We start from the raw sequence: 24,968 nt of genomic DNA on the forward strand, positions 1-24,968 counted from the left end.
ACTGCCATGCCCCACTCGAGATGCCATGAGGCACGAGTGCATGACCCTGCTCTTCCCAGCTGCGCCTAGGCCCTGCCAGAGCTGGAAGGTGGCGTGGTCACGGGGCAGGGGCACGGAGAGAAAGGCAGACAGAGCCTGTCCCGGGGATGCAGGAGGTGGCGGGAGGTGGTGCCTTGTGTGAGCCAAGGCTCCAATCCCCTCCAGCGCATGCTTGACATCCCTTCAGACCTTATGAAATCCAAATTCAAAAAGAAAATGAAGAATTTCCAGATGGCAACCATAGAGCATCATACCTGAAAGGGCTCTTGGCACAGGGAGGGACCTCTCAACTACACTGATCAAGTGTCTGAGAGGCTGGCCCTCCCCCCATGAGCTCTCAGTTTGCAGAGGAGCTGTGGGATGAATTGATCCAAGAATCCAGATGTCTGGCACCAGGAGGTGGAGGCCAAGGGACACAGGGGTCCCCCGGGGGCCCAGGGATGGAGGTGTTTGTATTCCCAGGACTCAGGAGCACGGCATCTGGATCCTTAAGAAATCCTGCAATGGGACATCCCGGCTCTGAGCCAATGGGAACCAGAGGGACTGAGTGTCTCATTCCAGAGAGGTCTTTCCAGTGGGCGAAGACCCGTCTCTACACAGTGAGGGCCTAGAGTGGGCAGGGCAGTAGTGAGCAATCCCAGGGGCCTGGGGAAGCCCAGAAGAGGCACCTGATCCAGCCTAGGGATTGAGGAGAACTTCCTGAGGGAGGGGACACCTTGAGTAAGACTAAAAGAATGAAGAGCCCTTTGTCTGCCTTGTTCTCTGCCATCCTCGATCCTTAACAGCTCTTTCTCATCAGTTTTTCAGCCAGCAGACGTTCCTTCAACACCTAATTTGCACTTAGGCCTTTTGCTGTGTGCCAAGGACTCAGTAGTGACCTGAACAGCCCCAATCCCTGCCTCCCGGGGCTCCCATCCAGCACAGGAGACACACTCATCCACAGTGATGACCCAGAGTTGTCAAGGCTGTGACGGGGGAGGCACAGGCTGGTTCAGGGAGGATCAGGGCTGGCTGGCACAGGAAACCTAGAGGAAGCACTTGATGCAGCCAGGAGAATCAGGGAAGGCTTCCTGGAGAAGGAAACATCTGAGCTTTGACCTAAATGAGTAGTAGGGTGGAGTGAGGAAAGGTGTCTAAGCAAAAGGAACATTATGTACAAGGACCAAGAGGTGAAAGGGAAGCATTTTTTCCATTTTCATGAAATGAAATGTGCCCTATGGTGCTGAGGACATGGCAGTAACCAGGACACCACTGGGTCTGAACTCATGGGACTCCCAGTCCATATGGGACACAGATCCATTACCAGTGATGACCTAGGGTGTTCAGGGAGGCGACAGGGGAGCTCAAAGTGGGGTACTTGAAACAGCTCTCGGGGCAGGAAGGGCTTCCTGAAGGAGGGGACATCCCAAGACCTGAGGAATGAGGAGCTAGCTGCTGAAGGGCAGAGCACAGGGAAAAATTATGTGCTAAGGCCCCCGAGGACAGAAGCCTAGAAGGTCTTAGAAAATGCCAATACTCCAGTCAAGTCAAAAAGGGTGGAAGCAGGGGGGCCCAGAAACTAAAAAACAAAATTGCCAGAGATTAAGGACGCACGCCTCCCCCCACTCCCTCTCCAAGCCTTGACCTTAATGTTGAAGGCCTCCATTTCTAAAGTGAGGAGAACGGGCTGTGGGACGCTTGGCTCTCAGAGATACCTAGAACTCGAATATCCTGCCTAGGGGCTAAGGGTCCCGGGACGCCTGTGCTAGAAACACACTGCAGCAACAACTGTCTTCCTCCGTGTTTAATTCGGTATCACAGGAGCACCAATAAATAGTTCCTTCCGGCCCCTGCAATCTTCCTCCTGCCCGGCGCAGGGCCCCAAGGGCTGGCTTCCCCTTGGGGGAAGGCACCTGCAGCCCAAAACACTACGGCTCAGGCCCGCTGAGCCAAGGCACCTGCAGGCTTCCCAGAAGTTCCAAAGGGGCAGGCCCAGGCCCTCCGACATTGGGCGGGGCCTCGGGGGCGGGGCCTCGTCGGGACGGCCCCTAAGGGGGCGGGCCCTTCAGGGGGCGTGATTCTCATCAGCAGCGGTCACAATGACGTCCATCCAAATCCGCATGGCCTCCGGGCTGGGCGCCACCATGTAGAAGAGACGTTCGTAGGTTTTCACGCAGAACGTCAGGCGAGGGTTGGGGCTCTGGGTTAAGCAGAAGAGTGAAGGTGGTTAAGAGAACCTATAGGTTGGAATCGCAGCCTTGTTACTTCCACGCTGTGTGGCATTGGACAAGTCACTTAGACACTCTGAATCGATTTCCCCATTTGCCTTCCGAAATAATGCTACCTACCTCACTGGGTTATGAAGATTAAGTGAATTAACATTTTGGGGCTTAGGATTTGGGAAGGAGGAATTTAGAAGGAAGACTCATGTCCCCTTTCTGGACTACCTTTTATATTAGAAATATAAACATTCACATTGGCCCCCCACAAAAATCTAGGTCCCCCTGGTTTGTAACTGAAGCTAGCATCTACACCCCATTTATTAAGTAGCTACTTGCCAACCCTGAATTGAGTAAATCCTTTACACCCATTCATTACCTGCTGTTAACTTTCTCAAGTCTGAGGAAATGGGTTACACTGTGCCCATTTTGCAGGTGACAAAATGAAGGCTGGCTAAGGGAAGTCACTTTCCTGATGTCCCACAGCTGGGATTCCAACCTAAGCTCTAAAAGGCCATAGTCGGTTGCTCCCCAGAGCTTTCTAAATACCGTCCCAGTTGCCAACATTTAGATTTCTGGCACTGCGCTTGTACAAATTTCGAATTTCTGGGTTCCTGAGGGCAAAAGAATATGAAGTGACACCGTGTGGCCCATTCCCATTTGGCAACTATGGGCAGAGGCTGAGAAATCATCGTCGCTCCTAGATGCTCCCAGGCTGCCTCCATCCTCGCGCTGACGTCTTCATCCATTTATTCCCAGCTTGGCATCAGCGCTTGCCAAATTTTTGCTCTAGATCTTTTGCTCCGAGAAAAGTAACAGTGGCTGAGAGCCAGAGACTGAGCTCTTAATTTGTGGTCGCTGCAGTGAAATGACCTGGTGGGCTCCTCCTGGGCTGGATGGAGGACCCTGACGGTGCGGTCCACCCGGGGGCCAAGCTAAGGTCTGACTGCAGGGGCTCTGACCAGGAGGGAAGGGGGGCAACCAAGGGGGGACTTCACCTTGAAGGCACAGCGTAAGTGGTCATAATAGACTTCCTCGATGGCCTGGAAGTAGATGACGCCTTTGAGCTTAGTCTCTTCCTTGTCTGATGGAGGGAAGTGAGGGAGAGACAGCCAGTGAGAGGTGTGTGTCTATGTATCTGGGCAGGGGTCGCTAGACCAAGTCCTGAGACTGGTGTCGGGGTGAGGGAATGGTGGCAGAGTCTGGAGGCCCCTAAGTACCCTGGTTGAGAGGTGAGTGAATACTGAGGTTGGAAGGGAGACTGGACAAGGCTGGGGAATAGGGTTTGGGGAGCTGGAATCCTAGGTCCCCGAGTGCCTTGGTCCTGGAGAAGAAAAGAGACTCAGGAGAGGTTCAGGATCCCTGACTGCCCCAGAGAAGAGGCGTGAGGGGCCTGGAGCCCTGGGTGTTGAGGGTGGGGGGAGGGCGAGGAATGCTGGCTCTGATTCCTCCGGGGTATCTCAGGAAAAATATCTCAGAGGTTTGGGGAGCCAGAATTGTACGAAACTGTTACCCATGCTCCCGAGGAGGGCTCAGGATTTGGATTCCGGGTCGCTAACAGGGCTGGGGATCCAGACTCGTGGGCCTAAGCGGAAGGGGGCAGGGGGCCGGGTCTCTTAGGTATCTGGTGGGGAAGGCCTCTGGAGTGGCCACTTCCAGAGTCCGGGGGCCCAAGGTCCCAGATGGCCGAGCCGGGCTTACCGGCGTAGTAGGCCAGACGGCGGGCCTGGCGGTCAAAGCAGAACCACCGCTTCTTCCAGGTCTTAATGCGGCCGCCCATCTTCACCAGGGATCCACGGCAGCAGCCTCCGGACACCCTCAGGTGCGGGCAGCTTTCGGGATTGTGGCCCCAGCGTTCCAGGTGCTGCCGGAGATCCAAGACCCGAGGGCCCGGGGGGCCGGGTGGGGGTGTGGGCGGGGCCTAGGGAGGGAAGAGAGGGGGGCAGCTGACATCAAAGGGTCAGGGAGAGGGTGGTCTGGCGGCCGGGGGTCCTGCTCCCCTGCTCACCTGTAAGGGTGGCCACAGCCTTTAACCAGCCATATCAACAACGCCCATCGTAAGAATGATTCTGGCAGCTACACCCAGTGACTAGGACACCCTGACCGGGGCTTACTAGCCGCAACAACTGGACTCCCCGTGATTGCCCTTGGGACTGGGGTACTGGGAGCCCCATTTTACAGATGGGTAAACTGAGGTACAAGAAGATAAAATGATCCACCCGAGGTCACACAGAGCTTCTAGAGGGTAGAGCTGAAACACAAACCCAGGTCTTCCTGCCCCAGAGCTCACCCGGAAACACAAGAGGTATGGCAGAGAAGTGAGGGAGCCCAGTGGGGCCCTCACATCCTGCGAAACAGGGATCAAGTAAGTGATGGATACATGAGAGCAGTTTCCACTACCGTTATTGTTATTGTGATGAAATCAGTGGTTATTTCCTGTGCTGAGCACTTTATAGGTATAATCCCTCTGCCCTCTCAAACTCTCTTGGGAGGTAAGTGGGAAAAAAAAATTGGGCAGAGGGGAGGTAAGTACATCATTACCCCCATTTTACAGATGTGGAAACCAAGACTCAGAGAGGTTAAGTCACTAGGCCCAAGTCACACAGCTAGAGCTGACGGAGCTGGGCCTCACCAGGCAGAGTGGTCATCTCAGGTGGCCAGAAAGGGGAGAAGCAAGGCAATGAAAGTGTCTAGTGTGTACGAGGCCCAGCCTGATCGCACCTGTTCTTCCCAAAGGATCCCTGCAAAGAATGGTAATGACCCCCACGGTCACAGTGAGGCTCAGAGCAGTGTGCGACAGACTTGAGCGGGCAGGCAGACCCCCTAGGGATTTTGATAAAATGCAGTTTCGGGTTCAGCCAGGGGTGGGGGTGAGGTTCTGCGTATCCAACAAGCTCCCTGGGCACCGATGCTGCTGGTCCACAGACCACACCTCAGGTATTAAGGGCTGAGAAAGTGAGGTGAGGAGACAGAGGCGAGGCCAGAGCAAGGAGGGATGAGAAACAGATGAGACTCACTGGGTGGAGATGGGGAGAGGCAGGTGGAGAGGAGATGCGGAGAAAGGGAAGGAGCAGTTAACAGTTAAAAGGGCACCCACTGGGGCCTGGAATCTTCTCTGGGTCCTGTGGCCAAATCCAGAAAGTTACACTAAGGATCACCAATGTCTGTGAAAGGTCCCGCTCCCTGTTGGGCACTGTGCCAAGTGACCACAGTGATCACCTTGTTTTCTCTCCAAAAAAAAAAAAAAAAAAAAAAAAAAAAAAAAAANAAAAACCACCAAAAACTGGGGCGCCTGGGTGGCACAGTCGCTAAGCGTCTGCCTTCTGCTCAGGGCGTGATTCCAGGGTCCTGGGATCAAGCCCCACATCAGGCTCCTCTGCTAGGAGCCTGCTTCTTCCTCTCCCACTCCCCGTGCTTGTGTTCCCTCTCTCGGCTGGCTGTCTCTGTCAAATAAATAAATAAAATGAAGTAAAATAAAATAAAATAAAAAAACCCCACCAAAAACTAAAATCTATTGTCCCCATTTGCCAGATGAAGCAATGGAGACTTCTGGAGATGAAGTGATAAACCAGGGTCACCCAGATAGGAAGTGGCAGAAAGGAGGGCGCCTGGGTGGCACAGCGGTTAAGCGTCTGCCTTCGGCTCAGGGCGTGATCCCGGCGTTACGGGATCAGGCCCCACATCGGGCTCCTCTGCTGGGAGCCTGCTTCTTCCTCTCCTGCTCCCCCTGCTTGTGTTCCCTCTCTCGCTGGCTGTCTCTATCTCTGTCAAATAAATAAATAAAATCTTAAAAAAAAAAAAAAAAAAAAAAAGGAAGTGGCAGAAAGGGGGCCCCAATCCAGAGAGCCGATGGGCTCGGGACTCTCAACTCCACCGCTCCCACCTGCCCCTCTCGGAGCCTCAGTTTCCCCGTGCTGTAATTCGAGGGCTATCACAGCGCCCTCCTCACAGGACTGTTGCAAGGACGAGCTCGAGGTCAGGCTCTCCAGTCCCGCGACTGTGCTTCTAGGTGCGAATCCCCCTGAAACACCTGCGCGCTCCTACAAGAAGGTGGGGCGAACGGGGGCGGGGGCGGGGCCGCGACAACTGCACGGAGCAGGGGCTGTTTAATAAATGATGACGCTCCAAGCAGGAGTGCTTCATTTTTAATGAGGTAAAGCTTACACCTGGCAGCCCGGAAGGCTCCACTGCCCTGCCTGCTTTATTTCACTCCCTGCCTCTTATCAGCACCTGACAGCTACTTAAAATTTCACTTACTGAAGCTGCTTTTTCTGTCCATCTGCCTCTAAACGCCAGCTTCCGCCAGGGCAGGGATGGCCATCTGGGTCACTGCTGTGACCCTGGGCCTGCCCCACAGCAGGCACTCAATAAATATAAAGGAAATATTTAAAATAACAATAATAGTAATAATAATAAGGAAAGGACAGATGGTTGAGAAAACAAAAGGCAGATTGGGAACAATGTGCTGGCTTATGGGAAAAATAAATTCACAAAATAGGGTTTCATCAGTGTATGTGGAAAAGTATTCAAAAAGATTCGAAGGGGGGGCGCCTGGGTGGCACAGCAGTTGAGCGTCTGCCTTCGGCTCAGGGCGTGATCCCAGCGTTATGGGATCGAGCCCCACATCAGGCTCCAGCCCCACATCAGGCTCCTCTGCTATGAGCCTGCTTCTTCCTCTCCCACTCCCCCTGCTTGTGTTCCCTCTCTCGCTGCCTGTCTCTATCTCTATCGAATAAATAAATAAAATCTTTAAAAAAAAAAAAAAAAGATTGGAAGGGGGCGCCTGGATGGCTCAGTCTGTTACGTTAACCATCTGCCTTTGGCTCAGGTCCTGATCTCAGGGTCTTGGGATCGAGTCTCCCCCCCACCTTGGGCTCCCTGCTCAGCAGACAGTCTGCTTCTCCCTCTCCCTTTGCCGCTCCCCCCCTCTTCGTGCTCTCTCTCTCATGCTCTGTCTCAAATAAATAGATAAAATCTTAAAAAAAAAAAAAAAAAGATTCGAAGGCTTCTCGACAAGAGGAAACACTTGTGCCTCCAGAGGTACAATGGGGAGACCCTCACTTCCTCAAATTCAATAGCATTTGTTTGTAAGAAAAATGTATTCATGCTATTAGCATGGGTAAAAATAAAATTTTAATAAGGAGCAGTCAGCTAAATCCAGAATGCGCAAAACACTGCAGCATAAATGACTCAATTTTTTCCCACAAACAAATGGCATTTTTTTTTAACAAGTAGGGAGGGAGGACTCTTTATCTCAGAGATTTCAGAGACATTTTAAGTGCATTATGTGTACTTTGTTTGGATCCAGATTCAAATAACCAACGTTAAAAAGACATTTCGGAGACAGAGAGATGTGAATGTGGATCAGATATTAGGATGTTACAGAATTATTAACCATCTCCTCAAGTATGGCAATGGCATTACACAGTGAGGTATAGAGGAAATGATGCGGTATCTGGAATTTGCTTTAAAATATTCCAGGGCAGGGTGGGAAGTACGTGAGGGATCAGTAAAACAAAGTTAGCAGGTAGGACAAGATGCAAGACTGATAATCACTGGGGAGCCCAGTTGCTTCAGCTGGTGGAGTGTGGGACTCTGTGACTCTTGATAATGGGGTCGTGAGTTCAAGCCCCACAGTGTAGAGATTACTAAAAATAAAAATCTTGGAAAAATAAAAAAAGACTGTCAATCACTGAAGCTACATGGTGGGTACACGGGGACTTACCGATCTATTCTACCTCTTCATATGCTTGAATGTTTGTATAATAAAGATTTTTAAAAGAATCAAACAAAATTTTAAACGTTTTAAGTGGTTTTGAAAAGCCCCAGCATATATCGTTGCCTTCATTCTACAGTAAGTGCCGACATTGTCACCCATTTATAGAAGAGGAAACTGAGGCACAGAGAAATAGAGCACATTACCCAAGGACATGATGGATACAGATAACCATAACGGAAACAGAAACCAGGCCTTTTTAGTTCCCCTCCCCTTGCCAACCCCCAGACACTTTTGTTTTGGAGGAGAGGAGAAGTTGAGAGAAGAAAAAGGAGAGGCCGGGCCGAAACAGAGCAAGGAGGTGGAGCTGAGGGCAGGGGTGGACTGACCATGATGGCAGGTACAGCAGGGCCTGAGGAACCTTCTTTGCTTCTTTTCATCCCTTCCTGTGGGGTGAGGATGGAGGAGTCAATGAGGTTGCCAACCAATTAGAAGTGGGGGGAAAAACATACTGTTCCTGGGTCTGAGGGAGGAGGGGGCGTGGACCCCTGGGTCTGAGGAAGGAGGGGCTGAGGGCAGGATTCCTGGGTCTGAGGGAGGAGGGGCTGGGGGTCTGGACTCCTGGGTCTGAGGGAGGAGGGGCTGGGGGCCTGGACTCCTAGGTCTGAGGGAGGAGAGGCTGGGGGCCTGGACTCCTAGGTCTGAGGGAGGAGGGGCTGGGGGCCGAGACTGCTTCCTGGGTCTGAGGAAAGAGGGACTGGGAGTCTGGACTCCTGGGTCTGAGGGAGGAGGGGCTGGGGGCCCGGACCCCCGGGTCTGAAGGCAGAGGGGGCTAGAATAGGGTCTCCTGACGCTAGAGAGGAGGGCCTGGGGTCTCACCCTAGCCTTGAGCAGCCGCTCCCTCTCTGCCACAGCCTGCTGCAGGAGCCGCTCCATGCGGGCGATGTCTGGGTGGAGGGCCCCACAGCTGGGAGGAGGGAACAGAGAGCAGGGCAGGTTACAGTGGCCCAGCCTCTTCCCATCTCCCTACCTTCTGCCTCCCTGACGTCTCACCTGTTCCCAGGGCCACAGTTCAGCAGCTGATAGAGCGGGTGTCTTCCAGAGTCCCCTGATGCTGGGAGGAGGGCTGAGGCCTCGAGGGGTCCTGGGAAAGAAGGGCTGGGGCTAAGGGCCAGGGTTCTCCCTTGTCCAAGCCCCTCCACTTCCACCCACAGGCATCTAGAGCCCTCCATCCTTGCTGCAGGAAGGGCGGTGATGGGGGAGGAGGGGCCCTCACCAGAAGAGTGGTGGGACAGAGGTCGGGGGGATGCCCTCTGGCTCGCTCTCTCTCCCCTCTTCCGCGGCAGGCTTCCAGTCCTCTGGAGGCCGATGGAGCCCTGAAAGCACACAAGGCCCATGCATCACTGGAGAAGGGGCTCAATGTCAACTCCCAGCCAGAGGGCCACCAAGGAATCCAGTAGCTCCTTGGCTCCAGTCAGAAAGCGACTGTAAACGCGATGCTGGGGGGAAGCAGCTAGGCCCACAGGGCCGCACAGGGCAATGCGCAGCCTGGGAGATCTAGAGACGGGAAGTAGATGAGTGGTTGCCAGGACTTGGGCGGGGGTTGAGGGGCGACAGCTGGAGGGTGCAGGGTTTCTTCTGGGCATGATAAACACGCTCTAACATGGAGTGTGGGGACGGCTGCGGCACTCTGTGAATGTACAAAAAACCACCAAACTGTATACCTCAGATGGGAAAACTGTAGCACAGGTGAATTCTATCTCAATAAAACTGTAAAAAAAATGCCTATCACGTGGGTGTGGAGGTAGGAAACCCACACGCTCTCCCACAATCCTGCGGGGTGGGGGGTTTCTACTGGAATAACCTTTATAGAGGCCACTTTGACTGTTTTTATTTTTAAAACGGCCAATGCCTACATGTTTGAGCCCCAACTCCACTTCTAGGACTATACCCTATGGACACACTCATCCACGTGCAAAATGACCTGAGTTTGAGATGATTCCCTGCAAAGGCCGGGGAACGACCTAATGCCCAACAGAACGAGGCGGAGTGCATAAACCAGCCATCATCCACACCCCCAGAGAACTCTCCAGCGTATAATCTCCAAGGTACAAGTGCAGAGCAGCACGGAGAATATACCAGCTCTGCAGAAAAAGATGACAAAAGTATATTCACGACGGACTGTGTAAACATTGAATATCTCCGGGAAGACTCAAGAAACTGATAACCCGGGGCTGCCCCCAGAAGGTGAACGCAGTGGATGGAGACCATGGGGGGAGTCATCTTTCCGAACAGCCTGCCATACCCTCCAATGTTGGACGAGGGGAATGTTGGCTTTAAAAAAATAATAAACATGACAACCAAATGTAGCCTGTGCTTCCGGGGCCAGAAAAAACCTGGGGGCTTTGTTTTGGTTTTGCTAGAAAAAACAACAGTGGGACAGCTGACAAAATATGAATAAGATCTGGTTATCTCAATAATATTACCCCAACGTTAGTTTCCTGAATTTGATCCCTGCAGTGTGGTTATGTAAGAGAGTGGCCTTGACCTTGGGTAATAAATGTAGAAGTATTTAGGAGTAAGGGGAAATCACGGTTCAGAAAAAGAATAATAAAGTGTTTGTGCACATGCGTGTGTGTGTGCGTCTGTGTGCTGTGTGTGTGTACAGAGAGAGAGAATAATAAAGCACATGTCCAATGTGGTAAAATGTTAATTACAGAATCTGAAAGCCAAGTATACATATATTCTTTCTACTATTTTTGCAGTTTTTCTGTAAGTCTTACACTACTTTAAAAAGTTACCAAAAGATGAAAATTTGAGAGTAATTTATAATTTATAGTAATACTCTCTTATTTGAGAGGAATAAAGAAAGAAATAAAACTGAATTTTAAAAAGAAAAAAAAACCCAACTCTGCATGGATAACGAAGAAGAATAGAAGAGGGGCGCCTGTCCAGCTCAGTGGGAAGAGCATGCAACTCTTTTTTTTTTTAAGATTTTTTATTTATTCATTTGACAGAGAGAGAGACAGCCAGTGAGAGAGGGAGCACAGCAGGGGGAGTGGGAGAGGAAGAAGCAGGCTCCCAGCGGAGGAGCCTGATGTGGGGCTCAATCCCAGAACGCCGGGATCACGCCCTGAGCCGAAGGCAGACACTTAACGACTGAGCCTCCCAGGCGCCCCAAGTGTGCAACTCTTGATCTTGGGGTTGTGAGTTCAAGTCCCACGCTGGGTGCAGAGATGACTTAAAAATAAAATTTTAAAAAAGAATAATAAAAATAATACATTGCATAATTTGAGCACCAGTAAGGATACTCACTGCTATAGATCAAAACTCATCAAATATATTTAATCCATGAGTTAATAACAGTAGAGGAAAAACTGAATTGGCTACCTTGGGAAGGATATAACTGAAGCAACTCTTTATTTTGAAGACACATGAATAAAGTGAAGCCAGCAAGCATGTGTCCCGCATTTTCTACAAAAACCATACCCCTGGGTAACCAAATAGTACAGGAAGGCAAGTCTCTCTCTACAGAAGTATTCCAACGAATAGATGAGGAAGAATAATGGAATTTTACTTATTTATTTGAGAGGGAGAGAGCATGAATGGGGTAGAGGGGTAGAGGGACAAGCAGACTCCCTGCGGAGCAGTGAGCCTGATGTGGGACTCGATCCCGGAACCCTGGGATCACAACCTGAGCCGAAGGCACATGCCCAACCAACTGAGCCCCCCAGGTGTCCCAAGGAGGAATAATTGGAATTTTACCACTTGAGACCTCTCCTAGACCAACAGATGAAGGCACCCATGCCAGACAAAGAGAAACAGGCACACACCACCCCCAGAGAGACTTGCAAAATGCTGACCCTGCCTCTGCTCAGGCCCCCCGCAGCCCACTTCCTGGGAAATACGAAGAGGCAGAGAGGTGACAATGACCTCAACGACACAATCAGCAAACCCCGCCTGGGAAATTCTACAGAACGGCCATCTGGTTTCTTCACCAAATAAATTGCAAGGGTGACAAAAAAAGTAAAGAGAGGGGAAGTCTATAAAGACTTAAAATATATAGCCATGAAAAGAAAAGTAAGAGTAAACTATTGTGTTTCAGGACAGACACTTAATTGATCGAACTTCAAAGAAATGTAAGGAAGAGATTGCTAGAAACGCCCAGGCCAGCGGTCCTCCTCTGGGAGGCGGATGGGGTCATCATTCAGGGGCATGTGCTGTATTTCCAGAGTGGCTGCCAGTGCTGCCTCCTGACACAGCTGGCAGCTCCAGAATGTAATAATTAAGCTGGGTGTGTGTTCCACGTGATTTTCTATACTTGTGTTATCTTTAATAAAAAAAAAAAAAAAAGTTGGACAAAATAATAACAGCCAGGATTTGTCAAGTGCTCGTGCCTGCCTAACAGCGTACCTGGTGCCCTGCAGAGCCACGGAAGCTTCTAGAAGCCCAGGGGAGTCGGGAAAGTTTCACTTCCCTCCATAGGGAGGACATCAAGTCCCGAGCCCCTGGGCCTCTGCACTCTTCCCTTGCTTCAACCGCTATCCCCATCGCGTCCTAGCTGAGACCTGAGATGCCTGGTAGAGGAAACGAGCGAGAGGGTGAGGGGGACCCAAGCCTCATCTGCATGGCGCTCATGTTGTAGGAACTGAATAATCCATCCTACAAATAACCGTATCGTCAGAAACAACTGTGAGCAAAGAGATGAAGGTGTCATAACAGAGGATCAGCTTCCGGCTGGAAGACCAGGGACAGCCTTCTGGACACTGACCCTAAGGCCCTAGGAATGAGTGTGGGCCAGGGAAGACTGAGGGGAACAGTGTTGCAGGTAGAAGGATCAGCAAATGCAAAGGCCCTGAGGCAGGAGCCAGCAGGGAATGTTGGCAGGTCAGGGCTCCTGTAGCTAAAGCAGAGTGTTTGTGGGGGATAGTGGTGAGAGGAGGCCAGGGGCCTGATCACGCAGGGACCGGTCGGCTGAGGTGAGGAGGCTCAGGGGACCACTGACAGCGTTAGGTAGGGGAGGACTGAAGTGGGAGTGGTCGAGATCACTCTGGCTGTTGTGTGGGGAAGAGATTGCTGGGAGACAAAAAGTGAGATGGAGACATTCAGTGAAGAGGCTGGTCTAGGGTCACAAGATCAGAGATGAGGATGGAAGTGGGTAGCAGAAAGGCACTAATAATGATAATAATACTAATAATCATAATGATAATCAGAGCAAGAGCTGCGCGTTCACTAAACACCTCCTACGTGCCAGGCGCATGGTAAGCACCACAGCCATCGACTAGTGGGTGCTGTTAAGTAAACTGAGGCAAAGAGACACGTCTGAGTTCAGCCAGCTAGGAAGCAGCAGAACAGGTATTTGAACCCAAGCAGGGTCCCTAACGCTTGGGCAACATGTGATCCTGGAAAGAAGGGGTGGAGTCCGAGACGTAAACGGGACTTGGAGGGACAGAGGGGAAGGAGCAAGGAGGAGTCATTTGTTAACTCACACAGTCGTCATCCACTTGCGTGTGTTCACCTGGCTCAGTAAGTAAATAACCCCTGGGATCTTGGCGGCCCCGCGGTCCCCAGCCGCGCCCTCTGAGCTGGGGCCAGCCATGGTGCCCATGGGGAGTCTGAAGGATTCCCGCGACCCCCTTGCCTCCTGAAAGGCACCGGTAGTGGAAAACAGGCAAACTTGGCCCAAACCTAGCTCTGCCACTTCCTGGGGCTGTGACTTTGGCAATTCCTGTCTTCTGAGGCTTGAGTTCCCCTCTGTAGAGTGAGTAAGTAGTCCTGCCACCCTGCGTGGCTGGTGCAAAAATTAAATGAGCGACCTGGTGCAAAGCACACAGGACAGTGTCTGGAGCAGCCCCCCAGGTGGCACCCCGGTGCCAGGTGGGTATGGGCTCCCCGGCCGTGGGCACAGATCCGTGGGATGGGAGCCAATAACTCAGGTAACAACTCCATAGGAATGGATACGGCTTGCTAGCAAGTATGTATAGGTAGGCAAGTCACTTCTAAGGGTCATATTTACGGTAAGTCATGTTGCCTGGCAACGCGGCTGACCCGCCACCTTTATCAAGCTGCCAGGGCAACCGGCTGGAAAGTGAATTTCCCAGGCGGGAAGTCTGCAAACCCTTTACCCAGATAATAATGGGACCTACTTTTGGGGGTTCTTCTGAGCAAAGTGAAATATTTTCATTTTATAGTTGGATAGATTTCATGATACGGATAAGAGACTGAACCATGTCACACTGCCAACATATGGCTGCTTCTCACGTCCAAGTAATAGCAACTCCATGCTTCAAATGATCAAATGGGGGGGGCTCCCGGGTGGTTCAGTCAGTTAAACATCTGCCTTCAGCTCCGGTCATGTTCCCAGGGCCCTGGGATTGAGTCCCACATTGGGCTCCTTGCTCAGCAGGAAGCCTCCTTGTCCTTCTGCCTGCTGCTCCCCCTGCTTGTGCCCTCTGTCTCTCTCTCTCTGACAAATAAATAAATAATATCTTTAAAAAAAAAAGATAAAATGGCTTAGAGCCGACCCTGGCCTACCTTAAGCTCTCAAAAATCAAGACCGTTATCAATACTAACATCAATTAATAAATAAGAAATAATATATAGTACATATAGTAATATACATGGTATATAATGACATCAGACAATAGAATAACATTAATAATAATTCATATTAACTAATGTTATTATTGGGTATATGAAAAAGGACACATGCACACACACGGGTGTTCATAATAGCATTGCTTAAACTACAAAAGCCTCGAATCCCCTTCGGCAGAGGGAGGGCTGGGTCAGTGCCCCCATGGAGACTTCTGTGCCCTTCCCCCAACACAGAGCCCGTAGCATTTATATACTGAAACCAGTGCCTGGTTCAAACTCCAGCCCCACTGCATTCCAGCTACTTAAATATCTTCACCTCTCTGCCTCTCTACCTAGAAAATGTTCGCAAGAACCTAGCTGGTAGTATCGTTGCAAAGACCAAATAAGCGAATTGGGTGAGGCACTTAACACAGTGCCCGGCACACTCTAAGAACTCCACAAATGTCAGCTGTCCTTATTCTTCCTGTTGACAGTATTATCATGAGAGTCATTGAAAATGACGAGGCGGCTCTAAATGGATCAATAGGAAACAGTCTCCAAGATAGAGAGTTAATTAGAAAATCAAAGCCAATGAGTAGCATATATACACATTTTTGGAAAAAAGTTTGCATCAGAGCTACCAATTTCGGGGTGCCCGGGTGGCTCAGTTGGTTAAGCATCTGCCTTCGGCTCAGGTCATGATCCCAGAGTCCTGGGATCAAGCCCCAAGTCGGGCTCCCTGCTCAGTGGGGAGCCTGCTTCTCCCTCTTTTCCCCGCTCCTGTTCTCTCTCACTATCTGTTTCTCTCTCTCAAATAAATAAATAAAATCTTAAAAAAAAAAAAAACCAAACAGCAACCAATTTCTAAGAGCTTACCACACATCCACACAACTGAAACAAAACTTTTCACCTCATATTCACCCCCTGCCTCCTGCACCGTGTTCTGACACTCTCTACTCTGTTTCAGTTTGAAGACTTAGTAACAAGGAATGTTGTAACCCATTAATGAGTGGGGACCCCTGGTTTCAAGGAGATCTGGAAGGAGGGTACCCAAGCAACAAGAGGCATGCTGGGGATGGGGGCTGTGGGCCAGTGGGGGTGGAGAGAGGGGGCCTTCTTATCAATACGCCCTGTTTGGCTGCTTTTAAAATTTACTGCTGGGTGCACCTGGTCCCGTTCTGCCGTGGGAGCAGTGAGATGTTAGGCAGGAGAAAGAAAATCATTAAGTAAAGTGTGAGCCTAATAAAAATCAAAATACCCCCCGTTCATCCTTCCCTCTCCCTCAGGCCCCCCATGGTGGAGAAAGTCACAGGGAAAGTTCTGGAGATGGAAGTGACGGCAAGACAGTGGCGTGGGGAGCCGAGGCTGTGGGGGACGTACCTGCAGGGAGCTGTGAACGGAGAAGAGGCAGGAGGAAGTGGTGGAGGCAGTGTGGGCGGTGGGGTCCTGGAGCACCAGCAGCTGGCGGTCTGTCTTCTGGGTGAACAGGAGCTTTAGGAGAGGGGTTGAAGGTTAACGGGAGCTGGAAGGATCACAGAGGGTCCACCAGTTCCCGGAAGCTCTGGCCCTTGTCTCCAGGGTCAGCCCATTTCTCAGATGGAAAAACAAAGGCTGCAGGTCACAAGAAAGCTGGACTGTGGTCTTAGGGGAGCAAGGACTGTAGGCAAGACCACAGATTCCCTGAGGAGGAGGGGCTGGGGGCCTGAATTCCTCGGTCCCAAAGGTAAAAGGCTTTAGGGGCTGAGAACAGTGGATCCCAAGGGAGAAGGGGTCTGGGGCCGGTGGGGGGGCTGTCTGTACTCCCAAGGGAGGAGGAAGAGGTTGGGGGATGGACTCCTGGGTCCGAGGGCAGAAGGGCTGAAAGGTGCATGAAATCTCCATACCTTAGTGAGGGCCTGGTTGGACTCAGAGAAGTCCCCACCCGGGGTTCCCTGGAGGCAATTAAGCTTGAGCAGTCGGCTCCGTTCCTAAGGGAGAGCAAGTTATCACCAGCTAGCACATCGCAGACTCGGAATGGGCCGCCCAGGCAGCCTTCCCTGGGGCGGGGAGACATCTTGGGGTGCAGAGCGGCAATGGGATGCCCCAGAGGGAAGTGAGGACCGTCGGACAGGTCTCCCAGGAGAACTCACCTGTGTCAGGGCCTGAAGGGCCTCCTCCTTCTTCCGGCTCAGTCCCCTGCTCTCAGCTGCCATTTGCTCCCCCAGTGACTTGAGCTGCTCCTCTAAGACCTGGATCCGGCGCTGCAGGGCACAGCCCAGGGCCCCGGTTACTCAGCTGCCCCAGGCTTCCCAGCTGGCTCCCACAGAACCAAGTCCTCCTCGAGAGCCTGGGGTTTGCTGCTGCACCACATAACAGAGACCCTGGGAACTGGGTGCCCAGGAAAGGGGTGGGGGTTGGGGGCTCAGAGTTAAGTTCCCTGGTGCCCTCTTCCCTTTTGGGGGTCCAGAAGAGACCTGGAGTGGGCTGGGGGGGATGGAGGGTCTGATGTACAGACAGAGAGGGAGAGAGACAGAGACCCAGACAGAGTTGTGGAGAACAGAGAGAGAAAGGGCCAGAGAGACCAACCAGAATAGATACAAAAAAAAGAAGGACCAAGACAGTCCCCAAGAGGAAGATGCGAGAAAGGAGGCAAGGCGCAGGCAGAACAGAGACAGAAGGGAAAAGAGAGAGTGACAGGGAGATGATCCAGAAACGGAGGTGGGGAAAGGAGCCCCGCAGCCGAACTGAGGACGTTCAGATCCCAGCTCCACCCTCTACAAACTGAGCGACCTTAGGAAAGGTTACTTGAGCACCCTGACCTTCAGTTTCTTCATTTATAGAGATGGAAACAAAAGTCAGATTGGCCTCCGCAGATTCTTGTAAAGATCTGATGAGTAAGGACTCATGAAACGTTTAGGACTGTGACTGGCACACAGTAAATGCTCAATAAACATCAATCATGGTTGTTACTCTTCTGAAGACGGTGAGGCAGGTGGGAAATGACGACGGAGGAAGGGCCAGACATGGAAAGGAGGAGTCAGAGGGCAGCGGCGAGGGGGGGAGGGCTAGCCCTGCCCGACTCACCCTGTGCTGCGCCACACTGGCCTGGAGTTCCCGGACCTTGGGGTCCAGTGCCTGGGCCCCAGGGCTGTCCCGGTCCTCCTCCTCCCGCCGGCTCTCCTGCTCCAGCTGCTGAAACTCTAGGTCCTCGTATGCACGCTGGGCCACATCCAGCTGTTCCCTCATCTGCGGGTGGGAGCGCAAAAACTGGAGGCCTGGACCCGATCCGGCCCAGGGTGGGTAAGTGGGCTGGGGCCAGGAGTCCTGGGCAAGGAGGGAAGAGGGGCTTGAGGACCTAGATTCCCAAGTCCTGGGGGTTATAATGCTGGGGCCTGAACTCCTAGGTGAGGGAGCAGGGAACTGAGGGCCTAGACCTCTGGGCCCTGAGGAAAGAGCAGCCTGGAGAGCAGGTCCCCGAGAGCATCTGAAGGACCCTCACCTCCTGTACCCCCTGCAGGAGCCGCTCGCGCTGATCCTCTGGCTGGGAGTCAAGCTGTCCCTGGGCCTCCTGCAGTCTCTGGCGAAGACCCTCCACTCGATCCCGCTCCTGGCTCAGCTGCCTCTGCTCCTGTAAGAACATCCAGGCTCTCAGCCTCAGTCTGGACACAGGAAGAGAAACAGAGGCCAGCATGGGCCAGGCTAGCTGGATCTCAGAACCCTGCCTGGGTGCTGGCTCCAAGAGTGCAGGGACCCTGTCTGTTCAGTTCACTTTTTTTTTTTTTTAAGATTTATTTATTAGAGAGAGAGAGAGAGCATGAGCATGCATGAGTGCATGTGGGGGTTGGGGAGGCAGAGAGGGAGCAGCGGGCTCCCCACTGAGCAGGGTGCCCAACGTGGGGCTCCATCCCAGGACCCTGAGATCATGACCTGAGCCAAAGGCAGACACTTAACCGAGGAGCCACCCAGGCGCCCCCTGTCTAGGTCACTCTTGTGCAGGCTGGGACGATCAGGACAGGAAAACACAGAGACTACGGGAACCAAGAATGGGGAGCACCTTCCTGGATGTGAGGATTTTAAGATAAGCCTCAAAAATCAGGCAACTTTCAGACCTGGGGGGCTACACGGAGCCGGAAGAGCACTTTGGGCTGAGGGAACAGCACAGCACAAATGCACAGTAGTTGAAAAACACAGGAAGTTTCAGGGGTAAACTCTGGTCAGAGGGTAGAGATGAGGAGCACAGAGGGAGGTGACAGTGGAAAGTCAGGCTTGGTGCTGCTCCTGTCTGGTTTGGCCAACCAGGTTGAGGAGCCCTTATCCTGGGGCACTGGAAGGACTACAGAGAGAGGTTCAGGGAGCAGAAAGAAAGGCGCATGTTGACTGACCACAGGCTTGGGGGTGAGAGAGAGGGAGGCGTGCAGAGCTAGGCCTCTTTTTTTAAAACACCATCCCTGTATCATTATCACACCTGAAGAATGAATAGGTTCTTAAAGAATTTACAGACAATATCATGTCTGGGATTGGCTTTTAAAACAGGGGACAGGAAAGCAAACTAGGGGATATGAAACAAGAATGGAAGATTAATTAGCGCTGAAGCTGGGGAGCACACCACAGTGCCACCCGTCTACTGTTTGTCAGTTTGACATTTTTCACAAGATGACATTTATTTTTTTTAAGTTTTTTTATTATATTATGTTAGTCACCATACAGTACATCCCTGGTTTCTGATGTAAAGTTCGATGATTCATTAGTTGTATATAACACCCAGTGCACCATGCAATATGTGCCCTCCTTACTACCCATCACCAGTCTAGATGATGACATTTAAAGAGCAAAGAGAGAGGGCCAAGGAAAGAGGCCCCAGAATCGTGGTCGGGGAGGGAGGAGGAAAACAAGAAGCATCTGCCCACTCCCACGTCCCCAGCCCAAGTATCCCCAAATGCGGAATGGGGATAACCCTGGGGCTCAGGTCCCAGGAGCCCATCAGGAATATGGGTGAAGCTCGCGCAGGAGAAACCGACCTGTTCCCGCTGCTTCCGGCTGCCCTGCTCCGTGTCCCCCTGCTGTCCAAGCAGCTCCCGGAGCTGCTCCTCCTCGCGCCGGGCAGCCACCCGCTCCCCAGCCAGCTCGCCCCGCAGAAGGGCCACTTCCACCTCCATCTGTGGGGAGAATGTACGGGCTGGGGCCCAGAGGTCGGGGTCGGAGGAAGGAGGAGGCTGGGGACTCGGACGCCTGGGTCCAAGTGGGGTGCGTAGGAGTCTGAGCTCCTGGATTCGGAGGGAGGAGAAGGCTGGAGGCCTAAGAGTGGGATCCCGCTGGAGGAAAGGCCCGGGAGCCTGGCCTGAAGGGCTCCCCTTGAGCTGGGGCCAGACTGCCTATGAGGCCCGCAGCCTCACCTCGATCCTGAGCTCCTTCCTCTGGCGCTGTAGCTCCTTCACTCGCTGCTCCATCAGGGCCACGCGGGTCAGTGCCTCCAGCTGCTGCTCTCGAAGCCGCCGCGCCGCCCCTCGCACCCCCTCCCCAGGCTGGGTGGATGCGGGGGGCGTGGCCGGGGTCTGTGCCGGGGGCGAAGGCTCCCCCTGAGGTTGGAGGGGGCGTGGTCAAGAGGAGAGGTCTCGCCACTGCAGTCACCAGGCAGGCCACCCCCCACCGCAATCCCGGGTCTGCGGCTTTGATCAGCCCCAGTCAGTCGCCATGCACGTTTACTCAAGTGGGGGAGGGTGCAGGTGCGGGAGCCCACCGGCCCGGCAAGAGGCCCAGGGGCTCGCAGTCGGGGACGGGGGTAGCAGCGGACTCAGGGAAGGTCCCTTTTTCACTACCCAAGTCCCATTCTCTTGGCACCGCGTCCTGGTAGACCTGGATCTCTCTCCCTCTCTCCCCGGGTCGCTCTGAGTCTTTCCCCCGTTTCTCTGGGTTTTGTCTCTCCGGCTCAGTAACCGTCTCTATCTCTGAATCGCTACGTGTCTCTCCCTTTCAGAGTATTTCCCTTCTAAGCGTCCCCGTCCTTTGTTTCTGGGTTTCTGTCTGTGTCTCTATCCCCATCTCCCTGAGTCTCTGCCTCTTTTAGGACCTTGTCTCTCGGTCTCCCTGTGTCCAGGTCTGTATCTGGTCTCGCTGTACCTGTCCCTCTGTGTCTCTGTCACCGGCTAGCGCCTGTCTGTCTCTCTGGACGCCCCCGTGACCCCTCCTCGCCCTCCAGGTCCCTCACCGCGTCGCGGCTGCTCTCCGTGCTGCTGCCTTCTTCCACTTCTTCCTCTTCCTCAGCCTGCTGCTCAGCTCCTCGGCCGCTCGGAAGCTCCTTCACTCTCTGGGGCCCCTCCGGGACCTCGGGCGCCTCCGGCTCGTGGGGGTCCTCGGGGTGCACCTGGGGCTGCGCAGCCCCTTGGGGCAGGACCTCCGCGTCGCCCTCCGGGCCCGGGGGCGGCTGGCACCCCTCGTCCGGGCCGCTCGGCGTCCCCATGGCCGCTTGGTGCTCCAGCGGAGTGGGCGGGCCCGAGTTCCGGGGGCGTGGCCTGGCAGCGAGGGGCTGCGGCCCAGGAGGCTCCCAACCGCTCCGGCGCTGGGAAAGAGCTCCAGGAGGCGTGGCCTAAGAGATCAAAGACTGGAACTGAGCGCTCCTGGGGCGCGGCCTGGAGTTTCTAGGGGCGGGGCTCGATGGCTCCCAGGGTGCCACACCCCCAAGGCTCGACCCGAATTTGAGTTGGGGGTCTTAGCACGCCCCCTACTGGCCTCTCCTACCCAGGTGTCGAGCCTTGTAACCTCCCAGCAACCCCCGCAATCCCTTGGAGCACCTTAGAGCGATCCCATCTCCTTCTCCCTCCCGGACTCCGGCGTCCGGGATCCCGCACCCTCTTTTTCCGAGGCTGGTAGACTTAGCTACTGTATGGGGGAGCAGCGCCCACGTCATCTCACTCAGAGATCCAGGAGTCGGGGCTCCTACTTTCCCTCCCTGAACAAACCAAGAGTCTGCGTTCTTGCTCCTCCCAGGGGCTAGATTCCCAAACTCCAGCCTCCCTCCACCCCCGGGAGCCCAGAAGACCGTCTACAGCTCCCTCCTCCTCCGTGGCCTCGGCCCCCTCACCGTCTCAGGCTTTGGCGTGCTTCCCTGTGCGCTCTGGGCGCTGCCTTTTCTGTCTGCGGGACAGGTGGCTGGGGAAGAGGGAGGAGAGAGAAGCTGCTCTGTCCCCCTCCCCAGCAGCCCGGAAGTGGAGGGGGGGGACAACAGGTCCAACAGCTCCCGAGGGAGGAGGGAGCGATCAGTTTGCCCCGCCCGCTGCCGCGGCATCCGGCCATCCCCGCCCCACCGGCCCCACCCTCGCAAAAGCCAGCATCGCGACCCCCCCACTCTGCCTCCAGCGCCCCCCACCCGCTCCTGCCCCCTGGAGGTCTAGGCGTCTTCGTCACCTATGTATAACCGCCTCCCTAATGCCCAGACCCCGGGAATCCTGAAATGAAGGGGAGAATGGAGATAGGGGCCTCTCCCCTCTAATGAGCCCTTTAGAAGGGCTCCGACCGGTTTGGGGAGCTGGGCAAGGGGAGGGGGTGCCCTGAGCTGAGTCAGAGACCCGCCCAGAGACAGGGGAAGTACGGCCCCCCCACTCTGCTTTGGGGTGGAGGGCTGAGGTTAAAGGTCTCAGCCAGACCCTTTCCTCTCTGGGCAAAAACAGGAAAATAACTGGCTTGTGAAAAAGGATTATTGGATGTCAGGAGCTGTGCTAAACACCTGATACACAGTAATTTCATCCTTACAGTAGCCTAATGAGAAAGGGATTGCCATCTCCTTTTTATAGTTGGGGAAACTGAGGCTGAGCCGGATAAATGTGCCTGGAAGTCTAGACTTGTTAATCTCAAGGCTAGACTTGTTCTCTGGAAAGTCCATTTTCTTAACCATTGGGCATACTGTCACTCTGGTGCGGCTGGGAAGTGCCTGGAAGATCATTCCAAATGATAGTAACAATAATAGTCACCAGAGTGTGCCAGGCACCTCATACATGTGGACTCATTGGATCATCACAACACCCTATTATGAGTATTATTTCCATTGCACAGATGAGGAAACTGAGGCGTGGAGAAGTAAAGCACCTTATCCTGGGTCTTATGGGTGCAACTGGCTCAAACTCAAGATGATGTTCTAATCCAAGGAGGTGAGAAGCCCTGTCCCAGGTGGGTTTGTTTCTGGTCTTGTGAGTTAGAAAATTTCCTCCTTCCCGGTACCCTGCCAACTTCACCCTGCTCTCTTCTCCCTGGCCTCTTCAGACCAGACATCTCAGACCAGAAAACCAACAGCTTTGCGCAGCCCCCACCCCTGCCCAAAATGGACAGAAATAAGATTCAGAGCAAAAAAAAAAAAAAAAAAAATTTTTTTTAAATTTATTTAAGAAGCTCAGGGGCTGGTGAGGGAGGGGAAGAAGAGATGCCTGGCGATGGCACCTCTCTCTGTACCCCACCTAGTGCATTCTTAACAGAAATGAGTGCCTGACAAAGCCGGGTCAGGAAGGGGGAGTCTGGATCCCACAGCGCATGTTAGCTGGAACAGCAAAGTCTGAAAGGCAAAAACCAGGGTTGAAATTAAGGGGCCCCAGCGGACCCCCTCATGCTCCACTGGGGACCCAGAAATCCGAGGGGCCCTTCTTCTTTGGGAAACTTTAATTCTGGCCCTGAGCCCCCTCCTCCCTCAGACCCAGGAGTCCCTGCCCCCAACTGCTCACCTATCTGCTGAGGCTTGGGCAAGTTCAGGTTGTCCATGACCTTGACAAACTCCTCACAGCTGAGGGTAAGCCGTGGGTTCAAAGTCCGCTCCTCCTCCACAGTGGACACTGTGAGCCCTAGTGGCCAAGGGAGGAGAGGAACATCAACCCGGTAAGTGCCTGCGGCCTCCTAGGACTACATTTCCCAGGAGGCTTAGGGTGCATCTCGGGCCTGGAACTAACAGGCTCTTCCCAGAGTGTTACCGAGTTAGCGTGCTCTCTTCGACTGGCACTATGGGAAATGTAGTTTCCCACATTCCCTAAGCTCTAGAAGGAAGTCCCAGGAAAACACATGCCCTCCAGAATCCTAGGAGTCTTGTTTCTACATCCACACTCAGCACACCTAAGCACTTGATCTTTTTGGCCAGAGAAATTTCTGGGAATTGTAGTCTCCATGCCACACAAGGACTACAGCAGCTTGGTACTCCCTCTCAAATGGACAGTAATATTAAGTCCCATACCTCCAGGAAGACCTCACCGTGGTAATCATGAGCAGGGTAGATCAGACAGTCTCCTGGAAGCGTGAAGATCTTTTCGTGGACTGAGTGGTACAAGGTCTTAGCACAGCCTGGGGAAGGAAAGCTCAGAGGTGAGTAAATCAACAGGAGAGAAGCCTTCTAGCCCCTTCCCTCAAGAAAGGGTGGGAGGATAAAACCACAGTAGCTAAACCCTCTCCCTCATTTCCTGCCAGTACCCTTTTGCCTAGGCACAGAAAGAGAGGGAAGGGCATTGTAGGCAGATGCAACAACATATGCAAAGAATTGAGGACCGGTGAGAAATTCACCATGGTGGTAAATAAGGTTGGGAGGAGATCCTGAAGCACCAGGGAGTTGTGCCCTCAGCCTGGGGATGCCAAGAAAGGGTTCTGGGCAGGGAGGCTGGACTAGAAGGTAAGAAACTGAAGACATGAGGCCAAAGATGAAACCAGGACCATGGTTCCAACAACAAGCTCTGAGTCCTAAATTGGGGCAGGGGAAAACCTCTCTGGACTCTCCTTCCACCTTTCATTTCAGCCCAAACCCTTCAATTGCATAACTGTGTCAGGAGTGGATAAATGGGAGGATTAGGAGCATTGGAGAGAAAAAGAGACCAAGATGGAGAGATAAGGAGAGAGGAAGAGGAAACAAGAGGCGGCCTGGGAATCTGGTCACACACTGCCAGCCCAGGGCTGTTCTATCTTTCCTCTCATTCAGCCTTGCCCTCTGCCTGCAAGACAAATAAATCCTCCCAATCTAGTGTCAACCCCACATTCACACACACGCTCAAAGGAGAGCTAAACCCTGAGATTCTAAAACTGAACTCCCTTCCCACAGTGAAACTCCTGAATCAAACTCCACACCCCCTCCCCCTGCCACATCTCCAGCACCTAAACTCCTTATATGTCCACAGTGGGGACGCCTGGGGGGGCTCAGTCAGTTAAGCATCCGACTCTTGATTTTGTCGCAGGTCACAATGTCAGGTCATTGATTGAGCCCCCGCCCCCTAACTCAGGCTCCCTGCTCAGGGCAGTCTGCTTGTCCCTCTCCCTTTGTTCCTGTCCCCACTTGCATGCACGCGCACTTTCTCTCCCTCTCTCAAATAATTAAATAAAATATTAAAAAAAAAATGTCCACAGGGCACCTGGCTGGCTCAGTTAGTAGACCATGTGCCTCTTGATCTCAGGGTTGTAAGTTCGAGCCCCACAATGGGTGCAGAGATTACATATATATATATATA

At 53.1% G+C, this 24,968-nt stretch overlaps 2 protein-coding genes across 7 annotated transcripts in view; both read right to left on the minus strand.

The window, feature by feature from the left end:
- Positions 1-1,804: 1,804 nt before the first annotated feature.
- PHLDB3 (pleckstrin homology like domain family B member 3) lies at positions 1,805-21,805 on the minus strand. 2 transcript variants are annotated; one of them, XM_034639433.1, is made up of 16 exons: positions 21,587-21,805; positions 20,714-21,091; positions 19,902-20,084; positions 19,527-19,664; positions 18,008-18,136; positions 17,593-17,754; positions 16,659-16,769; positions 16,413-16,496; positions 15,910-16,020; positions 9,230-9,329; positions 9,007-9,097; positions 8,833-8,920; positions 8,343-8,399; positions 3,939-4,158; positions 3,236-3,321; positions 1,805-2,218 (listed from the first exon to the last, which is right to left on the minus strand). In XM_034639433.1, the coding sequence occupies exons 1-16, from the start codon at positions 21,788-21,790 to the stop codon at positions 2,084-2,086; spliced, it is 2,277 nt and encodes a 758-aa protein (XP_034495324.1). In that variant the 5' UTR covers positions 21,791-21,805; the 3' UTR covers positions 1,805-2,083. The 2 variants fall into 2 exon arrangements, with proteins under 2 accessions (XP_034495324.1, XP_034495323.1); XM_034639432.1 differs by having other exon boundaries at positions 17,593-17,832.
- A 1,056-nt stretch (positions 21,806-22,861) lies between these two features.
- Positions 22,862-24,968, minus strand: part of ETHE1 (ETHE1 persulfide dioxygenase) — an 18,083-nt gene continuing 15,976 nt past the window's right edge. For 2 of the 5 annotated variants that reach the window (XM_034639438.1, XM_034639441.1), the window contains 3 exons: positions 23,731-23,820; positions 23,214-23,330; positions 22,864-23,047 (listed from right to left, as the gene is read on the minus strand). In XM_034639438.1, the coding sequence (XP_034495329.1) occupies positions 22,995-23,047; positions 23,214-23,330; positions 23,731-23,820 (260 nt within the window). In that variant the 3' untranslated portion in view covers positions 22,864-22,994. Of the gene's footprint in view, positions 23,048-23,213; positions 23,331-23,713; positions 23,821-24,968 lie in introns of all 5 variants that reach the window. The other 3 variants (XR_004619227.1, XM_034639439.1, XM_034639440.1) reach the window with 3 other exon arrangements.

The sequence above is a fragment of the Ailuropoda melanoleuca genome, chromosome 12, assembly GCF_002007445.2.
Source record: "Ailuropoda melanoleuca isolate Jingjing chromosome 12, ASM200744v2, whole genome shotgun sequence".
Lineage (NCBI taxonomy): Eukaryota > Metazoa > Chordata > Mammalia > Carnivora > Ursidae > Ailuropoda > Ailuropoda melanoleuca.

What these genes read in the sequence shown, in the direction of transcription:
- PHLDB3 (XM_034639432.1), bottom strand. Translation starts at nt 21,790, where the DNA reads ATGCCGCGGCAGCGGGCGGGGCAAACTGATCGCTCCCTCCTCCCTCGG. An exon ending in GCACGCCAAAGCCTGAGACG is followed by an intron (nt 21,092 to 21,586) that starts GTGAGGGGGCCG and finishes TTGATCTCTTAG; the next exon opens with GCCACGCCTCCTGGAGCTCT. An exon ending in CCCTTCAGGCCCTGACACAG is followed by an intron (nt 16,497 to 16,658) that starts GTGAGTTCTCCT and finishes GCTCTCCCTTAG; the next exon opens with GAACGGAGCCGACTGCTCAA.